The sequence below is a fragment of the Paramisgurnus dabryanus genome, chromosome 4 (assembly GCF_030506205.2).
Source record: "Paramisgurnus dabryanus chromosome 4, PD_genome_1.1, whole genome shotgun sequence".
In the NCBI taxonomy this organism is placed as follows: Eukaryota; Metazoa; Chordata; class Actinopteri; order Cypriniformes; family Cobitidae; genus Paramisgurnus; species Paramisgurnus dabryanus.
The window spans coordinates 5027141-5049036 of record NC_133340.1 but is presented as its reverse complement, the minus strand read 5'-3'; the positions used below and the strand labels follow the sequence as shown (position 1 = coordinate 5049036).

Sequence of the window (21896 nt, the reverse complement as noted above, 5' to 3'; positions counted from 1 at the left end):
TTCATTAATAGTGATTTTTTTCAATCATTAATAGCGAATAAATATAAAGCTATTAAGATGATTATTAAGTGATATTTATTTGGAGGGGGTGCCCTTTTTCAGTTTCAGCACATGCCCCTCAAAAGGTCTGTGCACGGCCCTGATCAGTGCCCTTTGTTTTGCCTCAAAATGCACACAGGTAATGTTTTTAGTAAGGCATGTTTGTTAAAACTAGTTTTATTTCCTAATTAAACTAAGGCCTAGTCCTGGATTAAGCTAATCCCTGTCAGGGAAACTGCCACCATTAAGTGTTTAAGAAAAAAGACGTCTTATTTTTAGATTTTTTTTCTCACTCCATTGCCAGATATTTTTAATTGTTTTGATCACAAATTCACTTAAATTGTATATTTTTTGTCTAAAAACTATTTTCTTAGGTAATTTTGCTCATCAGGAAAATTTTGCTCATCTTGATTTAAGAATTTTTTGATATTTCTACTGAAAACAATACAAAATATTAAGTAAGAATGTTATTTTTGCAGTGTATGTCGCACATGTATTGCTTGATTTTTCAGAACATTTTAACCAAATGCTTTCAAAAAGTGGTGGGGACAAAATCAGCAATTTCAAAAAGTGGTGGGGACATGTCCCCAGCGTCCCCAGTGTAAATGACACCTATGCAGTTATGTCTTAATGTGAACGCAAACATTTCAGAAAGAAATGTGTGTGTCAGTGTCTGGATCCACGCTTATTCAAATCTGTTAATGTTTGTGTCAATGTGTTAATCAAACCAGAGAGGACAAAAGGAAGATCAGCTTTAAAAAGATTTGTAAAGATTTATAGCCTTTTTATACATGTGCATAATTTCTTGAGTTGTTCTTATTTTATTTTCCTTATTTCCATTTTTTTTTTCGATCCATGACTCAAAAAACTTTATGTAATCGATTTAACCACTATGTAAAATTATGTAATTTGAGAGTAGGCATGTACCCTATTTCACAGAGGTTCACTTCAGTTTCTGGCCTCGCCACTGCATACACACAAACATATATTACACAATATTATCAATGTTATCATTGTTTTTTATTTTGTAAATTATTATTTATTTAATGTTACTATAAGTTACACGTTTTGTTTTTGGGACGTGAATTGTTATTTTAAAGATAACCACATTATTATCTATTATTAATTATTACGCTATTCTGGTTGGTCAGCTGGCCCAAGTCTGTAACACATCTTAACAATTACCGTAATACAAATGAATGCACGGGTAGAGTAAATTGTGACCAAGTCCACTGTTGTTGTAAGAGCTTAAAATGTAATGCATTTAATTTATCTTTTGTTTGAATGACCTTAACAACCTTTGGTCACAAAAGCTTTATAGCAATGCAAATTCTCGTTTTGGTACCTGCAGTTTCAGTAGTTTTTAGTAGTCTGTAAAAAGCTAACTCCGATTTCTTGATCTTTGAATTGATTGGATCTAAAAAAAGTCTATGTTTCATTTTGAAATAGCACTTGCAGAGGGATTACGGATGATCTGTGAAAGCTGTCAAACTGATGTTATCAGAGAAGGTATGATCCTTTTTGAGTAGCCTAGTTTTGAAATTTAACAAAGAAAAATATTTTTTATTGTGGATTGATTTACATAGATGAATTTTTTAACAAACTAGTAATTTGCCAACAAAGTAGGGCCAATTTTGATTTCATGTGGACTTTAAATGGTGCTTAAGCACAGACCCAAAAAAAGAGTAAATTTTATTTTTGGGTGAACACTTTTGGGCAAATTGAAGAAAGCTGACACCCATATGAAAGTCAAGCTGTACATTAAGCTTAAAAAGTAAACAAAGTAATGCAAACACAATCTTTTACATTGCTAATTTTTTTTATTAAAGTTTATACAGTTTAACATATAATGTCAGTTTAGAACAGATGTTAAAGTGCCTGAAGTTACAAAAAATAAATTTGAACATTGTACAATTTGAATAAAATGTTTTAAAACTACAAATATATATATTTTTTTAGAAAATAATTTGACATGCTGTTGACTGAATACATTCATAAATAAATACAAATAAATATTAATCCATTATATACTACAGAAAAAAAACTAAACATTTGTGTCATTTTCTATTATTTTCATTTTTAGACAGATCCTGTATGTCCAGCAATACAGTCACATAAAATAAATAATTTTCAACATATGTAATATATTTAAAAAAAAAAATTCATTTAAATTTTAGTAAAATGAATTGATTTTTTATGTAGTTAGTGGTGCTCAGTCTTGTTCTTTCTCACTGAATATTTGTGAACCCTCTAGAAGAGATTGTGAGTTGTGTACTGTATGTTGTATGACTGCCTCCTGTGCCAACGTCGTCTTATTCGTGTACAGCAACCACAGAGCAAACACTAAAAACAGGAAGAGCAAGTGTCAATGTCTTAGATTGGATTTTAAAACACTTCACTTGACCTATGACTAATGCAAATACTTTATACTCTGTCATTGTGATACTTACACAAAGGAGAATCCAGCAAGGTACAAGCATGATGGCTATAGCACAGGGAACAATTATAGCCACAACCCATGCTGCACTGCTATTGTTTGCCCCAGTAGTGTTTACCACCATAGAGGTGGTTCTGGCAGGTGCAGCTGTGGTAATAACTCCATTAACTTTGAGAAGTGCTTCAACAAAGATGCTGGGTTTACCAATGTCAGATTCGTTGAAAATATACTGCACATCAGCACGAATCACAGTGGAGTTACCCCTGTGTAAATTAAGTTAAATAAAAATTTGAGAAATGAATGTAAATTTACATTGAATCATTTAAACCCTAACCACTTTAGCAGATTTATTAAAATCAAATGACAATTATGCTTAATACAAGGTAAACAGTAATATTCGGCACTTACGTAAACATGGCTGGGTTGAACTTAAATATAGCAGCTGTGGGGTCATTTAGGATCTTGTTCAGCTGAAATATAAATAAAGCAGTTTGTTTATTAATTTGATGAATTTAATGAGTTTTGCGTGGCAAACAGTGCATCAAAGTGTCCATACTTACCAATTCATTTATTTTATCTTGAACTATTTTGTAGGTTTCATTTCTGAATTCAATTTTCTCTGACATGTTGACATCGTTGATTGCAAATCCAAAGTTGATGGAATATTGGTTATCAGCCAATTCTTAAAACATAAACAACAACAAAAAATGTTATAGTGGGTGGTCTTACATGCTCACTTATCAAGTTCATTATAGGAGGAGGTTACTGATTTATAGTGTTGTTTTAAATTTCTTTTTACGTAAGTCAAAAGCTTTTGATCTACATGATTCTTGTCTGCATGGTTCACATAAACCATTTGCATTTAATTGTTATATAACAACACTCAAGAAAGGAAAACAAAAACTCACTCTCATAGGTGATATTCACAATGCTAACAGGATCATTCAGGGTTTGTGTTGGGACTGATCGGACGGTTCTCAGATGTACGTCTAGAAGACTGTTCGCTATCTGTAGTACACTCTCCTCACTTGGAGCCGGACCACGTGTGATGAACACCAGTTTAATGAAAATGATCACTTTCCCAAGCCTACAAAGATGGCAAATAACATTAATGTAGAGACTGAAAATGAAAACAACTAACTTTTAACAAAGTGGACTTGAAAATGTGATCTTACACAGTCGGTGCTGGTGTTGAGGTAACTCCATTAATTTTGAGGAGTTCTTGAACAAAGAGGCTGGGTGTATGGATGTCACTTTGGTTGAAAACATACTGTACATCGGCACGAATCGCCGTGGAGTTACCCCTGTTTAGAGATTAAAAATATATAAGAAAAGAAAGTTAATATCTTAACAGGATTTACCCCATCCCTTCCATCACAAGCCAACGATTCACATTTCAAACTCTACACACTAAAGCAGATTTCTTAAAATCAAACACACTTTGCAAACTTACGTAAAATTGGTTGCCTTGAAATTAAATACACCCGAGGGGTCACTTAGGATCTTGTTCAGCTGAAATAAAGCAATTTGTTTATTATTTTGTTGAGTTTAATGTCATTTGAACATGCCTAATTTCAATTGCGGGGCATGCAGGAAATGATCAGTGCAACAGTGTCCATACTTACCAATCCATTTATTTTGTCTTGAATTGATGGGAAGGTGTCATTTCTGAGATCAGGGTTTTCAAACATAAGTACATCTTTGATTTCAAATCCAAAGTTGATGGAATATTTGTTATCAGCCAATTCTTAAAACATAAACACAACAACATTAAAATGTTATACTGTGTAGTTTACATGTTCACTTTTCAATTCCTTATAGGAATAATGTTTTTCTTTAAAAGGAGCCAAGAGCTTACTAAAGATCTACATGATTCGTGTCTGCATGGTTTACCTAAACCATTTGCATTTAATTGTTAGATTGCAACAAACAGGGTAAAACCTCACAAAAGAGTGGTGTCTAAAAAGAACTCACTATGATAGGTGATATTCACAAAGCTCACAGGATCACTCAGGTTTTGTGTTGGGACTGACTGGACGATTCTCAGACCTGTGTCTAGAAAACTGTGAACTATTTGTAGTACACTCTCCTCACTTGGAACTTGACCAAATGTGATAAACACCAGTTCAATGTAAATGACCACCTTTCCAAGCCTGCAAAGATGTTGAATAACAATAATGAAGAGACAGAAATTGAAGAAAATAATGTTTTAGCTAAACTGAATAATTCATCTTACACAGTCGGTGGTTGTGTTGTGGTTGTTGTTGGAGTCTTGGTTGTTGTTAGATCTGCAACATAATACAATGATTAATGGATGAGAATCATGTTTTCAGTTACAGTATTGGGTGTTTGTGAACCAAGAAGCTTAAACATGAAAAGATGGAGATTTATGAATATAGATTTACCTATTGGTAAATTAAGCAGATCTAGGAAGCTAACTGGTTTTATCACATCTCCATCTTGGAAGGTGTAATCTACGGTGCCATTAATTTGGTCTAATTTGCTCCTGTAAGAAATGGAGAGAAGATATTTGTAAAGAGCTTTATTTTTTGGGTGTGAAAGTTTTAGGCAAAAATATTTGTTACTTTATCAGATGCAAAAGAATTCAATTTCATCTTACGTGAAGTCAGAGGACGTGGGTTCAAAAACTGGAGAGCTAGGCCCATTCAGAAGAGTGTTCAGCTGTTAGGGAAATCAAACCATTTATCAATGTCAGGGAACGATTTTATTGTTTTATTGGATCCAACTCTTTATGAATGCTTACCGCATTATTGACAATATTTTTCACTTGATTGAAAGTGCTGTTTTTGAGCTCAGGGTCTTCTGGGATGCTGATGTTACTCAGAGTAAATATAATGATGACTGCATATGAGGTGTCTGAGATTTCTGTGTTGAAAAATATTTATTTTTGATTGTGCCAAATTTTCATATTCATCACTGATTCACACTTTTATATGATGTAGAAATAGCCTTTCTCCAATAATGATGTCACTTACTTTCATAAGTGACATTTGCCACCTTCACAGATTCACCAAGTTGTGACTCTCTTGAGTTCCTTAGAGTTTGGATAGCACTGAGCACCTGAGTTTCACTGGGGACTGGAGATGAGGAGTTGAACACCAGTTTGCTTGTCACCACTGCTGATCCAGATCTGCAAAGGGCACAATTTTCATTTAATACAGTTAAGGGCTTGGTATTAAAAAACGACTACATAACTTTTTGTTATTTCTAATACTAATAATTAACACTTACAGTGGTTTCTGAGACGTCAATGGGAATTTACTTGATGTCAGAGAAGACACAGTTGTAGTTGTTGATCCTAAAAGGAAAGAAAGTGATTAAAATTATTGTGATACAAAAGTTTCTTCACTAACAAGACTTTTAAGAATTAAAATATATAAGGTTGTTAAAAATATTTGTACCTATTGGTAAACGAAGCAGATCTAGGAAGCTAACTGGTTGTATCGCATCTCCATCTTGGAAGTTGTAAACCATCAGGCCATTAATTTGATCTGGTGTGCTCCTGTAAGAAAAGCATTCAACATATTTGTAAAAAACTTTATTTCTTTAACTGTGAAACCAGTTTTTTATGCAAACGTACTTCATCAGTTGGTATGTTTCATTGGCCTAAACTGTTTTCTTGCATGCAATTAGCAAAATAATTCAAATTTAATCTTACGTGAAGTCAGAGGACGTGGGTTCAATAACTGTAGAATTAGGCCCATTCAGAAGAGTGTTCAGCTGTTAGGGAAAATCAAACAATTTATTAATGCTAGGAAACGCTTTGATTTAATCCGACACTTTAACAGGAAAAATTGTGAATGCTTACCGCAGTATTGACAGTATTTTGCACTTGATTGTAAGTGCTGTTTCTTAGATTAGGGTCTTCTGGGATGCTGATGTTACTCAGAGTAAATATAATGATGACTGCATAGGCGGTGTCTGAGATTTCTGTTTGGAAAAATATTTGTTTTTGATTGTGCCAAATTTGCATATTTATCACCGATTAACACTTTTATATGATGTAGAAATAGCCTTTCTCCATTAATGATGTCACTTACTTTCATAAGTGACATTCGCCACCTTCACGGAAACACTAAGTTGTGACTCTCTTGAATCTCTGAGGGTTTGGATAGCACTGAGCACCAGAGTTTCACTGGGGACTGGAGATGAGGAGTTGAACACCAGTTTGCTTGTCACCACTGCTGATCCAGATCTGCAAAAGGGCACAATTTTCATTTAATACAGTTCAGGGCTTGGTATTAAAAAATGACACCATGACTTATTGTTATTTCTAATACTAATTATTAACACTTACAGTGGTTTCTGAGACGTCAATGGGAATTTACTTGATGTCAAAGTAGACACAGTTGTAGTTGTTGATCCTAAAAGGAAAGAAAGTGATTAAAATATTTGTGATCCAAAAGATTCCTCATTAACAAGACTTTTAAGAATTAAAATATATAAGGTTGTTGAAAATAGGCGTACCTATTGGTAAACGAAGCAGATCTAGGAAGCTAACTGGTTGTATCGCATCTCCATCTTGGAAGGTGTAAACCATCAGGCCATTAATTTGATCTGGTGTGCTCCTGTAAGAAAAGCAGTCAACATATTTGTAAAAACTTTTTTTTAATTGTGAAACCAGATTTTTCTATGTAATTGTACTTTATCAGTTGGCATGTTTTAATGTCCTAAAACGTTTTGCATGGAATTAATAAAATTAATTAATGTAATTTAAAGATAGAACTCAAATTTAATCTTACGTGAAGTCAGAGGACGTGGGTTCAAAAGCTGTAGAATTAGGCCCATTCAGAAGAGTGTTCAGCTGTTAGGGAAAATCAAACAATTAATTAATGCCAGGAAACGCTTTGATTTAATCCAACTCTTTAACAGGAAAATTGTGAATGCTTACCCCAGTATTGACAGTATTTTGCACTTGATTGTAAGTGTTGTTTTTCAGATTAGGGTCTTCTGGGATGCTGATGTTACTCAGAGTAAATATAAAGATGACTGCATAGGAGGTGTCTGAGATTTCTGGTGGAAAAATATGTATTTTTGATTGTGCCACACTTTTATACCATGTAGAAATAGCCTTTCTCCAATAATGATGTTACTTACTTTCATAAGTGACATTCGCCACCTTCACAGATTCACCAAGTTGTGACTCTCTTGAGTTCCTTAGAGTTTGGATAGCACTGAGCACCTGAGTTTCACTGGGGACTGGAGATGAGGAGTTGAACACCAGTTTGCTTGTCACCACTGCTGAACCAGATCTGCAAAGGGCACAATTTTCGTTTAATACAGTTAAGGGCTTGGTATTAAAAATGACTACATGACAAATTGTTATTTCTAATACTCATAATTAACACTTACAGTGGTTTCTGAGACGTCAATGGGAATTTGCTGGATGTCATAGGAGACAGGGTTGTAGTTGTTGATCCTAAAAGGAAAGAAAATGATTAAAATTATTGTGATACAAAAGTTTCTTCACTTCCAAGATTTTTTAGAATTAAAATATATAAGGTTGTTAAAAATATTTGTACCTATTGGTAAACGAAGCAGATCTAGGAAGCTAACTGGTTGTATTGCATCTCCATCTTGGAAGGTGTAAATCATCATGCCATTAATTTGATCTGGTGTGCTCCTGTAAGAAAAGCATTCAACATATTTGTAAAAAACTTTATTTCTTTAACTGTGAAACCAGTTTTTTTATGCAAACGTACTTCATCAGTTGGTATGTTTCATTGGCCTAAACTGTTTTCTTGCATGCAATTAGCAAAATAATTCAAATGTAATCTTACGTGAAGTCAGAGGACGTGGGTTCAATAACTGTAGAATTAGGCCCATTCAGAAGAGTGTTCAGCTGTTAGGGAAAATCAAACAATTTATTAATGCTAGGAAACGCTTTGATTTAATCCGACACTTTAACAGGAAGTATTGTGAATGCTTACCGCAGTATTGACAGTATTTTGCACTTGATTGTAAGTGCTGTTTCTTAGATTAGGGTCTTCTGGGATGCTGATGTTACTCAGAGTAAATATAATGATGACTGCATAGGAGGTGTCTGAGATTTCTGTTTGGAAAAATATTTGTTTTTGATTGTGCCACACTTTTATACTATGTAGAAATAGCCTTTCTCAAAACATGATCTCACTTACTTTCATAAGTGACATTCGCCACCTTCACAGATTCATTAAGTTGTGACTCTCTGGAATCTCTGAGGGTTTGGATAGCACTGAGCACCTGAGTTTCACTGGGGACTGGAGATGAGGAGTTGAACACCAGTTTGCTTGTCACCACTGCTGAACCAGATCTGCAAAGGGCACAATTTTCGTTTAATACAGTTAAGGGCTTGGTATAAAAAAATGACTACATAACTTTTTGTTATTTCTAATACTAATAATTAACACTTACAGTGGTTTCTGAGACGTCAGTGGGAATTTACTTGATGTCAGAGAAGACACAGTTGTAGTTGTTGATCCTAAAAGGAAAGAAAGTGATTAAAATATTTGTGATACAAAAGTTTCTTCACTAACAAGACTTTTAAGAATTAAAATATATAAGGTTGTTAAAAATATTTGTACCTATTGGTAAACGAAGCAGATCTAGGAAGCTAACTGGTTGTATCGCATCTCCATCTTGGAAGTTGTAAACCATCATGCCATTAATTTGATCTGGTGTGCTCCTGTAAGAAAAGCATTCAACAAATTTGTAAAAAACTTTATTTCTTTAACGGTGAAACCAGTTTTTTAAGCAAACGTACTTCATCAGTTGGTATGTTTCATTGGCCTAAAATGTTTTCTTGCATGCAATTAGCAAAATAATTCAAATTTAATCTTACGTGAAGTCAGAGGACTTGGGTTCAAAAACTGTAGAATTAGGCCCATTCAGAAGAGTGTTCAGCTGTTAGGGAAATTCAAACAATTAATTAATGCTAGGAAACGCTTTGATTTAATCCGACACTTTAACAGGAAAAATTGTGAATGCTTACCGCAGTATTGACAGTATTTTGCACTTGATTGTAAGTGCTGTTTCTTAGATTAGGGTCTTCTGGGATGCTGATGTTACTCAGAGTAAGTGTAATGATGACTGCATATGAGGTGTCTGAGATTTCTGTGTTGAAAAATATTTATTTTTGATTATGCCAAATTTTCATATTCATCACTGATTTACACTTTTATATGATGTAGAAATAGCCTTTCTCCAATAATGATGTCACTTACTTTCATAAGTGGCATTTGCCACCTTCACGGATTCACCAAGTTGTGACTCTCTGGAATCTCTGAGGGTTTGGATAGCACTGAGCACCAGAGTTTCACTGGGGACTGGAGATGAGGAGTTGAACACCAGTTTGCTTGTCACCACTGCTGAACCAGATCTGCAAAGTGCACAATTTTCGTTTAATACAGTTAAGGGCTTGGTATAAAAAAATGACTACATAACTTTTTGTTATTTCTAATACTAATAATTAACACTTACAGTGGTTTCTGAGACGTCAATGGGAATTTACTTGATGTCAGAGAAGACACAGTTGTAGTTGTTGATCCTAAAAGGAAAGAAAGTGATTAAAATATTTGTGATACAAAAGTTTCTTCACTAACAAGACTTTTAAGAATTAAAATATATAAGGTTGTTGAAAATAGGCGTACCTATTGGTAAACGAAGCAGATCTAGGAAGCTAACTGGTTGTATCGCATCTCCATCTTGGAAGGTGTAAACCATCAGGCCATTAATTTGATCTGGTGTGCTCCTGTAAGAAAAGCAGTCAACATATTTGTAAAAACTTTTTTTTAATTGTGAAACCAGATTTTTCTATGTAATTGTACTTTATCAGTTGGCATGTTTTAATGTCCTAAAACGTTTTGCATGGAATTAATAAAATTAATTAATGTAATTTAAAGATAGAACTCAAATTTAATCTTACGTGAAGTCAGAGGACGTGGGTTCAAAAGCTGTAGAGGTAGGGCCATTCAGAAGAGTGTTCAGCTGTTAGGGAAAATCAAACCATTTATCAATGTCAGGAAACGCTTTGATTTAATCCAACACTTTAACAGGAAGTATTGTGAATGCTTACCGCAGTATTGACAGTATTTTGCACTTGACTGTAAGTGTTGTTTTTTAGATTAGGGTCTTCTGGGATGCTGATGTTACTCAGAGTAAATATAATGATGACTGCATAGGAGGTGTCTGAGATTTCTGTTTGGAAAAATATTTGTTTTTGATTGTGCCACACTTTTATACCATGTAGAAATAGCCTTTATCAAAAGATGATCTCACTTACTTTCATAAGTGACATTCGCCACCTTCACAGATTCATTAAGTTGTGACTCTCTGGAATCTCTGAGGGTTTGGATAGCACTGAGCACCAGAGTTTCACTGGGGACTGGAGATGAGGAGTTGAACACCAGTTTGCTTGTCACCACTGCTGAACCAGATCTGCAAAGTGCACAATTTTCGTTTAATACAGTTAAGGGCTTGGTATAAAAAAATGACTACATAACTTTTTGTTATTTCTAATACTAATAATTAACACTTACAGTGGTTTCTGAGACGTCAATGGGAATTTGCTTGATGTCAGAGAAGACACAGTTGTAGTTGTTGATCCTAAAGGAAAGAAAGTGATTAAAATTATTGTGACACAAAAGTTTCTTCACTTCGAAGATTTTTAAGAATTAATATATATAAGGCTGTTGAAAATAGGCGTACCTATTGGTAAACGAAGCAGATCTAGGAAGCTAACTGGTTGTATCGCATCTCCATCTTGGAAGGTGTAAACCATCAGGCCATTAATTTGATCTGGTGTGCTCCTGTAAGAAAAGCAGTCAACTTTATTTTTTAATTGTAAAACCATTTTTTTTTATGCAAATGTACTTTATCAGTTGGCATGTTTTAATGTCCTAAAATGTTTTCTTGCATGGAATTAATCAAATTAATCCATGTAGTTTAAAGATAGAACTCAAATTTCATCTTACGTGAAGTCAGAGGATGTGGGTTCAAAAACTGTAGAATTAGGCCCATTCAGAAGAGTGTTCAGCTGTTAGGGAAAAAAACATTAATTAATACCAGGAAACATTTTATTTAATCCAACTCTTTAACAGGAAAATTGTGAATGCTTACCGCAGTATTGACAGTATTTTGCACTTGACTGTAAGTGTTGTTTTTTAGATTAGGGTCTTCTGGGATGCTGATGTTACTCAGAGTAAATATAATGATGACTGCATAGGAGGTGTCTGAGATTTCTGTTTGGAAAAATATTTGTTTTTGATTGTGCCACACTTTTATACCATGTAGAAATAGCCTTTCTCCAATAATGATGTTACTTACTTTCATAAGTGACATTCGCCACCTTCACAGATTCACCAAGTTGTGACTCTCTTGAGTTCCTTAGAGTTTGGATAGCACTGAGCACCTGAGTTTCACTGGGGACTGGAGATGAGGAGTTGAACACCAGTTTGCTTGTCACCACTGCTGAACCAGATCTGCAAAGGGCAAAATTTTCGTTTAATACAGTTAAGGGCTTGGTATTAAAAATGACTACATGACAAATTGTTATTTCTAATACTCATAATTAAGACTTACAGTGGTTTCTGAGACGTCAATGGGAATTTGCTGGATGTCATAGGAGACAGGGTTGTAGTTGTTGATCCTAAAAGGAAAGAAAATGATTAAAATTATTGTGATACAAAAGTTTCTTCACTTCCAAGATTTTTTAGAATTAAAATATATAAGGTTGTTAAAAATATTTGTACCTATTGGTAAACGAAGCAGATCTAGGAAGCTAACTGGTTGTATCGCATCTCCATCTTGGAAGGTGTAAACCATCAGGCCATTAATTTGATCTGGTGTGCTCCTGTAAGAAAAGCAGTCAACTTAATTTTTTAATTGTGAAACCAGGTTTTTTTATGCAAATGTACTTTATCAGTTGGCATGTTTTAATGTCCTAAAATGTTTTCTTGCATGGAATTAATAAAATTAATCCATGTAGTTTAAAGATAGAACTCAAATTTCATCTTACGTGAAGTCAGAAGACGTGGGTTCAAAAACTGTAGAATTAGGCCCATTCAGAAGAGTGTTCAGCTGTTAGAGAAAAATCAAACAATTTATTAATGCTAGGAAACGCTTTGATTTAATCCGACACTTTAACGGGAAAAATTGTGAATGCTTACCGCAGTATTGACAGTATTTTGCACTTGATTGTAAGTGTTGTTTTTTAGATTAGGGTCTTCTGGGATGCTGATGTTACTCAGAGTAAATATAATGATGACTGCATAGGCGGTGTCTGAGATTTCTGTTTGGAAAAATATTTGTTTTTGATTGTGCCAAATTTGCATATTTATCACCGATTCACACTTTTATATGATGTAGAAATAGCCTTTCTCCATTAATGATGTCACTTACTTTCATAAGTGACATTCGCCACCTTCACGGATTCACCAAGTTGTGACTCTCTTGAATCTCTGAGGGTTTGGATAGCACTGAGCACCAGAGTTTCACTGGGGACTGGAGATGAGGAGTTGAACACCAGTTTGCTTGTCACCACTGCTGATCCAGATCTGCAAAGGGCACAATTTTCGTTTAATACAGTTAAGGGCTTGGTATTAAAAAACGACTATATGACTTTTTGTTATTTCTAATACTAATAATTAACACTTACAGTGGTTTCTGAGACGTCAATGGGAATTTGCTTGATGTCAGAGGAGACACAGTTGTAGTTGTTGATCCTAGAAGAAATGAAAGTGATTAAAATTATTGTGATACAAAAGTTTCTTCACTTCCAAGATTTTTAAGAATTAAAATATATGAGGTTGTTGAAAATAGGCGTACCTATTGGTAAACGAAGCAGATCTAGGAAGCTAACTGGTTGTATCGCATCTCCATCTTGGAAGGTGTAAACCATCAGGCCATTAATTTGATCTGGTGTGCTCCTGTAAGAAAAGTAATCAACATATTTGTAAAAAACGTACTTTTTTAACTGTGAAACCAGTTTGTTATGCAAACATACTTTATCAGTTGGAATGTTTTAATGTCTTAAAATGTTTTCTTGCATGCAATTAATAAAATAATAAAAATTTAATCTTACGTGAAGTCAGAGAACGTGGGTTCAAAAACGGTAGAATTAGGCCCATTCAGAAGAGTGTTCAGCTGTAAGGGAAATCAAACCATTTATTAATGCTAGGAAACGCTTTGATTTAATCCGACACTTTAACAGGAAAAATTGTGAATGCTTACCGCAGTATTGACAGTATTTTGCACTTGATTGAAAGTGTTGTTTTTTAGATTAGGGTCTTCTGGGATGCTGATGTTACTCAGAGTAAATATAATGATGACTGCATAGGAGGTGTCTGAGATTTCTGTTTGGAAAAATATTTATTTTTATTGTGCCACACTTTTATACCATGTAGAAATAGCCTTTCTCAAAACATGATCTCACTTACTTTCATAAGTGATATTCGCCACCTTCACGAATTCACCAAGTTGTGACTCTCTGGAATCTCTGAGGGTTTGGATAGCACTGAGCACCAGAGTTTCACTGGGGACTGGAGATGAGAAGTTGAACACCAGTTTGCTTGTCACCACTGCTGATCCAGATCTGCAAAGGGCACAATTTTCGTTTAATACAGTTCAGGGCTTGGTATTAAAAAATGACACCATGACTTATTGTTATTTCTAATACTAATAATTAACACTTACAGTGGATTCTGAGACGTCAATGGGAATTTACTTGATGTCAGAGAAGATACAGTTGTAGTTGTTGATCCTAAAGGAAAGAAAGTGATTAAAATTATTGTGACACAAAAGTTTCTTCACTTCGAAGATTTTTAAGAATTAATATATATAAGGCTGTTGAAAATAGGCGTACCTATTGGTAAACGAAGCAGATCTAGGAAGCTAACTGGTTGTATCGCATCTCCATCTTGGAAGGTGTAAACCATCAGGCCATTAATTTGATCTGGTGTGCTCCTGTAAGAAAAGTAATCAACATATTTGTAAAAAACGTACTTTTTTAACTGTGAAACCAGTTTGTTATGCAAACATACTTTATCAGTTGGAATGTTTTAATGTCTTAAAATGTTTTCTTGCATGCAATTAATAAAATAATAAAAATTTAATCTTACGTGAAGTCAGAGAACGTGGGTTCAAAAACGGTAGAATTAGGCCCATTCAGAAGAGTGTTCAGCTGTTAGGGAAAATCAAAAATTTATTAATGCTAGGAAACGCTTTGATTTAATCCGACACTTTAACAGGAAAAATTGTGAATGCTTACCGCAGTATTGACAGTATTTTGCACTTGATTGTAAGTGTTGTTTTTTAGATTAGGGTCTTCTGGGATGCTGATGTTACTCAGAGTAAATATAATGATGACTGCATAGGAGGTGTCTGAGATTTCTGTTTGGAAAAATATTTGTTTTTGATTGTGCCACACTTTTATACCATGTAGAAATAGCCTTTCTCAAAAGATGATCTCACTTACTTTCATAAGTGACATTCGCCACCTTCACGGATTCACCAAGTTGTGACTCTCTGGAATCTCTGAGGGTTTGGATAGCACTGAGCACCAGAGCTTCACTGGGGACTGGAGATGAGGAGTTGAACACCAGTTTGCTTGTCACCACTGCTGAACCAAATCTGCAAAGGGCACAATTTTCGTTTAATACAGTTAAGGGCTTGGTATAAAAAAAATGACTACATGACAAATTGTTATTTCTAATACTAATAACTAACACTTACAGTGGTTTCTGAGACGTCAATGGGAATTTGCTGGATGTCAGAGGAGACACAGTTGTAGTTGTTGATCCTAGAAGGAAAGAAAGTGATTAAAATTATTGTGATACAAAAGTTTCTTTACTTCCAAGATTTTTAAGAATTAAAATATATGAGGCTGTTGAAAATAGGCGTACCTATTGGTAAACGAAGTAGATCTAGGAAGCTAACTGGTTGTATCGCATCTCCATCTTGGAAGGTGTAAACCATCATGCCATTAATTTGATCTGGTGTGCTCCTGTAAGAAAAGCAGTCAACTTTATTTTTTAATTGTAAAACCATTTTTTTTTATGCAAATGTACTTTATCAGTTGGCATGTTTTAATGTCCTAAAATGTTTTCTTGCATGGAATTAATCAAATTAATCCATGTAGTTTAAAGATAGAACTCAAATTTCATCTTACGTGAAGTCAGAGGATGTGGGTTCAAAAACTGTAGAATTAGGCCCATTCAGAAGAGTGTTCAGCTGTTAGGGAAAAAAACATTAATTAATACCAGGAAACATTTTATTTAATCCAACTCTTTAACAGGAAAATTGTGAATGCTTACCGCAGTATTGACAGTATTTTGCACTTGACTGTAAGTGTTGTTTTTTAGATTAGGGTCTTCTGGGATGCTGATGTTACTCAGAGTAAATATAATGATGACTGCATAGGAGGTGTCTGAGATTTCTGTTTGGAAAAATATTTATTTTTGATTGTGCCACACTTTTATACAATGTAGAAATAGCCTTTCTCCAATAATGATGTTACTTACTTTCATAAGTGATATTCGCCACCTTCACGAATTCACCAAGTTGTGACTCTCTTGAATCTCTGAGGGTTTGGATAGCACTGAGCACCAGAGCTTCACTGGGGACTGGAGATGAGGAGTTGAACACCAGTTTGCTTGTCACCACTGCTGAACCAGATCTGCAAAGGGCACAATTTTCGCTTAATACAGTTCAGGGCTTGGTAATAAAAATGACTACATAACTTATTGTTATTTCTAATACTAATAATTAACACTTACAGTGGTTTTTGAGAAGTCAATGGGAATTTACTGGATGTCATTGGAGAAAACGTTGTAGTTGTTGATCCTAAAAGGAAAGAAAGTGATTAAAATTATCGTGATACAAAAGTTTCTTCACTTCCAAGATTTTTAAGAATTAAAATATATGAGGCTGTTGAAAATAGGCGTACCTATTGGTAAACGAAGTAGATCTAGGAAGCTAACTGGTTGTATCGCATCTCCATCTTGGAAGGTATAAACCATCAGGCCATTAATTTGATCTGGTGTGCTCCTGTAAAAAAGTAGTCAACATATTTGTAAAAAAAACTTTATTTTTTAACTCTGAAACCAGTTTTTTATGCAAACGTACTTCATCAGCTGGTATGTTTCATTGGCCAAAATTTTTTTCTTACATGCAATTAATAAAATTAATCTATATAATTTAGAGATAGAGAACTCAAATTTCATCTTACGTGAAGTCAGAGGACGTGGGTTCAAAAACTGGAGAGGTAGGCCCATTCAGAAGAGTGTTCAGCTGTTAGGAAAAATCAATATTCTTCAATTCCTGTGAAGGTTTTTATTGAACCCAACTCTTTAAAGGGAGCAATTGCTAATGCTTACCGCAGTATTGACAGTATTTTGCACTTGATTGTAAGTGTTGTTTTTTAGATTAGGGTCTTCTGGGATGCTGATGTTACTCAAAGTAAATATAATGATGAGTGCATAGGAGGTGTCTGAGAATTCTGTTTGGAAAGATATATTTGTTTTAGATTGTGCCAAATTTTAATATTCATCACTGATTCACACTTTTATACCATGTAGAAAAAAGCCTATCCATAAAAATGATGACACTTACTTTCATAAGTGACATTCGCCACCTTCACAGATTCACCAAGTTGTGACTCTCTGGAATCTCTGAGGGTTTGGATAGCACTGAGCACCAGAGCTTCACTGGGGACTGGAGATGAGGAGTTGAACACCAGTTTGCTTGTCACCACTGCTGAACCAGATCTGCAAAGGGCACAATTTTCGTTTAATACAGTTCAGGGCTTGGTATTAAAAAATGACTACATGTCTAATTGTTATTTCTAATACTAATAACTAACACTTACAGTGGTTTCTGAGACGTCAATGGGAATTTGCTTGATGTCAGAGGAGACACAGTGGTAGTTGTTGATCCTAGATGGAAATAATATAATAAAAATTATTGTAATTTAAAAGTTTCCTCACTTCCAAGATTTTTAAGAATTAAAATATATGAGGCTGTTGAAAATAGGTGTACCTATCGGTAAGCGAAGCAGATCCAGGAAGCTAACTGGTTGTATCGCATCTCCATCTTGGAAGGTGTAAACCATCATGCCATTAATTTGATCTGGTGTGCTCCTGTAAGAAAATCAGACAACATATTTGTAAAAAACTTAATTTTATGTGTGAAATTTGTTTTTTTTATGCAAATGTACTTTATCAGTTGGAATGTTGCTATGTCTTAAAATGTTTTCTTGCATGCAATTAATAAAATAATTCAAATTTAATCTTACGTGAAGTCAGAGGACGTGGGTTCAAAAACTGGAGAGGTAGGCCCATTCAGAAGAGTGTTCAGCTGTAAGGGAAATCAAACCATTCATTAATGACAGAATAAGGTTTTTATTAGACCCAACTCTTTAATAGGAAAATTGTGAATGCTTACCGCAGTATTGACAGTATTTTGCACTTGATTGTAAGTGTTGTTTTTGAGCTCAGGGTCTTCTGGGATGCTGATGTTACTCAGAGTTAATGTAATGATGACTGCATATGAGGTGTCTGAGATTTCTGTTTGGAAAAAAAAATTGTTTTTGATTGTGCCAAATTTGCATATTCATCACTGATTCACACTTTTATACGATGTAGAAATAGCCTTTCTCCAATAATGATGTCACTTACTTTCATAAGTGACATTCGCCACCTTCACGGATTCACCAAGTTTTGACTTTCTTGAGTCCCAGAGGGTTTGGATAGCACTGAGCACCAGAGTTTCACTGGGGACTGGAGATGAGGAGTTAAACACCAGTTTGCTTGTCACCACTGCTGATCCAGATCTGCAAAAGGGCGCAATTTTCATTTAATACAGTTCAGGGCTTGGTATTAAAAGATGACTACATGACTTATTGTTATTTCTAATACTAATAATTAACACTTACAGTGGTTTCTGAGACGTCAATGGGAATTTGCTTGATGTCAGAGGAAACACAGTTGTAGTTGTTGATCCTAGAAGAATTAAATTAATATTAAAGTTTCGTCACTTCCAAGATTTTTAAGAATTAAACTATATAAGGTTGTTAAAATATTTGTACCTATTGGTAAACGAAGCAAATCTAGGAAGCTGACTGGTTGTATCGCATCTCCATCTTGGAAGGTGTAAACCATCATGCCATTAATTTGGTCTGATGTGCTCCTGTAAGAAAAGCATATACTGTAACACATTTGTAAAGAGCTTTTTTTCTTTATGTGTAAAACCATTTTAGTAGAATTTTTATGTAAATGTACTTTAACAGTTGACATGTATCAATATCCCAAAATTTTTTCTTGCATGCAACTAACAAAATTAATCTATATAATTAAGAGATAGAACTCAAATTTCATCTTACGTGAAGTCAGAGGATGTGGGTTCAAAAACTGGAGAGGTAGGCCCATTCAGAAGAGTGTTCAGCTGTTAGGGAAAATCAAACAGTTCTTTAATCCCTGTGAAGGTTTTTTGGACCCAACTCTTTAAAGGGAACAATTGTGAATGCTTACCGCAGTATTGACAGTATTTTGCACTTGATTGTAAGTGTTCTTTTTTAGATCAGGGTCTTCTGGGATGCTGATGTTACTCAGAGTAAATATAATGATGACTGCATAGGAGGTGTCTGAGATTCCTGTTTAAAGATATATTTATTTTGATTGCGCCAAAGTTTGCTATTTCATGCTGCTTCACACTTTCATACCATATAGAAATTGCCTTTATCAAAAAAATACGTCACTTACTTTCATAAGTGACATTCGCCACCTTCACGGATTCACCAAGTTGTGACTCTTTTGAGTCCCTGAGGGTTTGGATAGCACTGAGCACCAGAGTTTCACTGGGGACTGGAGATAAGGAGTTGAACACTAGTTTGCTTGTCACCACTGCTGAACCAGATCTGCAAAAAGTGGCAAATCTTTCACTTTAATACAGATAAGCACTTGGGATTAATACATTGTCTATATAAGTAATTGTGATTTTTTTGTTACAATAATAGTAATGATAATCAACGCTTACATTTGATTCAAAGTCACTGGGAACTTGCTTGTTGACATGTGAGAGACCAAAGGTTCAGCACTGCTTGTTGTAGTGGGAACAGTCAAAGTTGTAGATGATACAGTTGAAGCTTCAGTTGTTTTTGTTGGAGTTGTAGTGGTTGGAGCTATAATCATCCTTGAAGTAGCTGTTGCACTTACTGAGGTTGAAGATGTAATTGTCACAGCTACAGTTATGTTTTCCGGAGACACAGTTGTGGTTATTGGAGGTGTAGTTGTTCTGGTAAAATGTGTTGTTTGGCTCAGTGCTGGAACTGTCTTTGTAAAAGCTATAGTTGTACTTGATAAAGGTGCAGTTGTGACTTGAAATGCAGTTGTGGTTTGATGTGTGGTTGTGTTTGAACCTTGTGCTTTAGATGAGCTTGTGGGATTTATAGTTGTTGACATTGTTGCTGCTAGAGAAGCACTTTTTGTTGGAATGGCAGTAGTTTTAGTTGAGGTTGGAGTTGATGTTGAGGTAATTGAAGGTACTATAGTGCTTGTGGAAAGTTTAAATGTGGTTGTTGCAGGTGCTGTTAAACCTTCTGTAGATTTATACATTGTTGGTGATGTACGAGTTGAGGTTGTAGCTGATCTAGAATCTGTAGGCAAAGTTGTGATTGTGAAAGCTGTAGTTGTTGGTGCATGTGCAATAGGGGAAGATAAGGTCATAGTGGAAGACGTAATTGTAGTCAATACTGATGCAATTGTTGAGGCAAAAGTTGTGCTTTCTGGAGTCAACACGGTTCTTGTGGAAGCTTTCGTGGTAGTAGAAGATGCAGTTTGAGAAGTTGTAGGTGTTGTTGATAAAGCAGCAATTGTGCTTGTTGCAAGCTTAGTAGTTTTTAGAAGGAGAGGAATGCTTGATGACATTGATATGCTTTCCGTGGTCATAGCTGTTGCTGTGGATGGAGCTATAGTTAAAGTTTTAGTTGTGTTTGTTGTTGGTACAGCTGGTGTTTCTGTAATGGTAGGAGTTGTTGAAGAAAATCTTGTGCTCTCTGATGTTACACCCGTTGATGTGGATGGAGCTGTAATTGAAGCTGCAGTTGTGCTTGTTCCAGGTGCTGTTACAGGTTTTAAAGTTGCTGGGGTGGTTGAGGAAAATGTACTACTTTCTGTGGACACAGCTGTGGATGAAACTGCACTTATAGCTGGAGTTGTACTTGATGCAGGTGCAGTTGTAGTTTGGGGAGCTAGTGAAGAAAATATTGTTCTTTCTGTTGTCACACCTGTTGATGGAGCTGTACTTGAAGCTGCAGTTTTGCTTGTTACAGGTGCTGTTACACTTTTTATTGTTGTTGGGGTGGTTGAGGAAAATGAAATACTTTCTGTGGACACAGCTGTTGATGAAACTGCACTTAAAGCTGCAGCTGTACTTGTTGCATGTCCAGTTGTAGTTTGGGGAGCTAATGAGGAAGATATTGTTCTTTCTGTTGTCACACCTGTTGTTGTGTGTAAAGTTGTACTAGTGTCTGTATTTGTTGGAAATGTACTTGTTGTTTCTGAAGTGGTAGGAGTTGTTGAAGATGCACTTGTTGTTTCTGAAGTGGTAGGAGTTGGTAAGGATGCACTTGTTGTTTCTGAAGTGGTAGGAGTTATTGAAAATGCACTTGTTGTTTCTGAAGTGGTAGGAGTTATTGAAAATGCACTTGATGTTTCTGAAGTGGTAGGAGTTGTTGAAGATGCACTTGTTGTTTCTGAAGTGGTATGAGTTGTTGAAGATGCACTTGTTGTTCCAGAAGTGGTAGGAGTTGTTATAGATGCACTTGTTGTTCCGGAAGTGGTAGGAGTTGTTGAAGATGCACTTGTTGTTCCGGAAGTGATAGGAGGTGTTGAAGATGCACTTGTTGTTCCGGAAGTGGTAGGAGTTGTTATAGATGCACTTGTTGTTCCGGAAGTGGTAGGAGTTGTTGAAGATGCACTTGCACTTAATGTTTCTGAAGTGGTAGGAGTTGTTGAAGATGCACTTGTTGTTTCTGAAGTGGTATGAGTTGTTGAAGATGCACTTGTTGTTCCGGAAGTGGTAGGAGTTGTTAAAGATGCACTTGTTGTTCCGGAAGTGGTAGAAGTTGTTGAAGATGCACTTGTTGTTCCGGAAGTGATAGGAGGTGTTGAAGATGCACTTGTTGTTCCGGAAGTGGTAGGAGTTGTTATAGATGCACTTGTTGTTCCGGAAGTGGTAGGAGTTGTTGAAGATGCACTTGTTGTTCCGGAAGTGGTAGGAGTTGTTGAAGATGCACTTGTTGTTCCGGAAGTGGTAGGAGTTGTTGAAGATGCACTTGTTGTTCCGGAAGTGGTAGGAGTTGTTGAAGATGCACTTGTTGTTCCGGAAGTGGTAAGAGTTGTTGAAGATGCACTTGTTATTCCGGAAG

The 21896-nt window shown here is 35.3% G+C and overlaps 2 protein-coding genes across 3 annotated transcripts in view; both read right to left on the bottom strand.

The window, feature by feature from the left end:
* Positions 1-1845: 1845 nt before the first annotated feature.
* On the bottom strand, positions 1846-8122 carry LOC135746776 (uncharacterized). 2 transcript variants are annotated; one of them, XM_065265471.1, is made up of 26 exons: positions 8020-8122; positions 7850-7916; positions 7595-7749; positions 7389-7510; positions 7240-7301; positions 6965-7065; positions 6795-6861; positions 6538-6692; positions 6306-6427; positions 6156-6217; positions 5899-5999; positions 5729-5795; positions 5473-5627; positions 5241-5362; positions 5097-5158; positions 4882-4982; positions 4713-4764; positions 4451-4629; positions 4102-4223; positions 3930-3988; positions 3652-3780; positions 3385-3563; positions 3037-3158; positions 2885-2946; positions 2490-2739; positions 1846-2382 (listed from the first exon to the last, which is right to left on the bottom strand). In XM_065265471.1, the coding sequence occupies exons 1-26, from the start codon at positions 8093-8095 to the stop codon at positions 2290-2292; spliced, it is 2844 nt and encodes a 947-aa protein (XP_065121543.1). In that variant the 5' UTR covers positions 8096-8122; the 3' UTR covers positions 1846-2289. The 2 variants fall into 2 exon arrangements, with proteins under 2 accessions (XP_065121543.1, XP_073670644.1); XM_073814543.1 differs by lacking the exons at positions 5729-5795; positions 5899-5999; positions 6156-6217; positions 6306-6427; positions 6538-6692 and having other exon boundaries at positions 1848-2382.
* A 151-nt stretch (positions 8123-8273) lies between these two features.
* Positions 8274-21896, bottom strand: part of LOC135786283 (uncharacterized) — a 30735-nt gene continuing 17112 nt past the window's right edge. Inside the window, exons 11-59 of the mRNA XM_073814457.1 lie at positions 19505-21221; positions 19231-19385; positions 19000-19121; positions 18852-18913; positions 18558-18658; positions 18405-18471; positions 18148-18302; positions 17915-18036; positions 17766-17827; positions 17510-17610; positions 17340-17406; positions 17084-17238; positions 15787-15908; positions 15642-15703; positions 15376-15476; positions 15206-15272; positions 14949-15103; positions 14742-14863; positions 14593-14654; positions 14337-14437; positions 14168-14234; positions 13912-14066; positions 13706-13827; positions 13557-13618; positions 13301-13401; positions 13131-13197; positions 12875-13029; positions 12643-12764; positions 12492-12553; positions 12226-12326; positions 12056-12122; positions 11801-11955; positions 11594-11715; positions 11449-11510; positions 11183-11283; positions 11014-11080; positions 10758-10912; positions 10551-10672; positions 10401-10462; positions 10126-10226; positions 9956-10022; positions 9700-9854; positions 9468-9589; positions 9318-9379; positions 9061-9161; positions 8891-8957; positions 8635-8789; positions 8428-8549; positions 8274-8339 (exon numbers count right to left, since the gene is read on the bottom strand). Of these exons, the coding sequence (XP_073670558.1) occupies positions 8274-8339; positions 8428-8549; positions 8635-8789; positions 8891-8957; positions 9061-9161; positions 9318-9379; positions 9468-9589; positions 9700-9854; positions 9956-10022; positions 10126-10226; positions 10401-10462; positions 10551-10672; positions 10758-10912; positions 11014-11080; positions 11183-11283; positions 11449-11510; positions 11594-11715; positions 11801-11955; positions 12056-12122; positions 12226-12326; positions 12492-12553; positions 12643-12764; positions 12875-13029; positions 13131-13197; positions 13301-13401; positions 13557-13618; positions 13706-13827; positions 13912-14066; positions 14168-14234; positions 14337-14437; positions 14593-14654; positions 14742-14863; positions 14949-15103; positions 15206-15272; positions 15376-15476; positions 15642-15703; positions 15787-15908; positions 17084-17238; positions 17340-17406; positions 17510-17610; positions 17766-17827; positions 17915-18036; positions 18148-18302; positions 18405-18471; positions 18558-18658; positions 18852-18913; positions 19000-19121; positions 19231-19385; positions 19505-21221 (6623 nt within the window). The remainder of the gene's footprint in view (positions 8340-8427; positions 8550-8634; positions 8790-8890; positions 8958-9060; positions 9162-9317; positions 9380-9467; positions 9590-9699; positions 9855-9955; positions 10023-10125; positions 10227-10400; positions 10463-10550; positions 10673-10757; positions 10913-11013; positions 11081-11182; positions 11284-11448; positions 11511-11593; positions 11716-11800; positions 11956-12055; positions 12123-12225; positions 12327-12491; positions 12554-12642; positions 12765-12874; positions 13030-13130; positions 13198-13300; positions 13402-13556; positions 13619-13705; positions 13828-13911; positions 14067-14167; positions 14235-14336; positions 14438-14592; positions 14655-14741; positions 14864-14948; positions 15104-15205; positions 15273-15375; positions 15477-15641; positions 15704-15786; positions 15909-17083; positions 17239-17339; positions 17407-17509; positions 17611-17765; positions 17828-17914; positions 18037-18147; positions 18303-18404; positions 18472-18557; positions 18659-18851; positions 18914-18999; positions 19122-19230; positions 19386-19504; positions 21222-21896) is intronic.

Coding starts and splice junctions, on each gene's coding strand:
- LOC135746776 (XM_065265471.1), bottom strand. CDS start 8,095: ATGATGATTTACACCTTCCAAGATGGAGATGCAATACAACCAGTTAGC. Junction 7,511..7,594: donor GGCGAATGTCACTTATGAAA/GTAAGTAACATC, acceptor TTTTTCCACCAG/AAATCTCAGACACCTCCTAT. Junction 3,564..3,651: donor TCAACACCAGCACCGACTGT/GTAAGATCACAT, acceptor CCATCTTTGTAG/GCTTGGGAAAGTGATCATTT.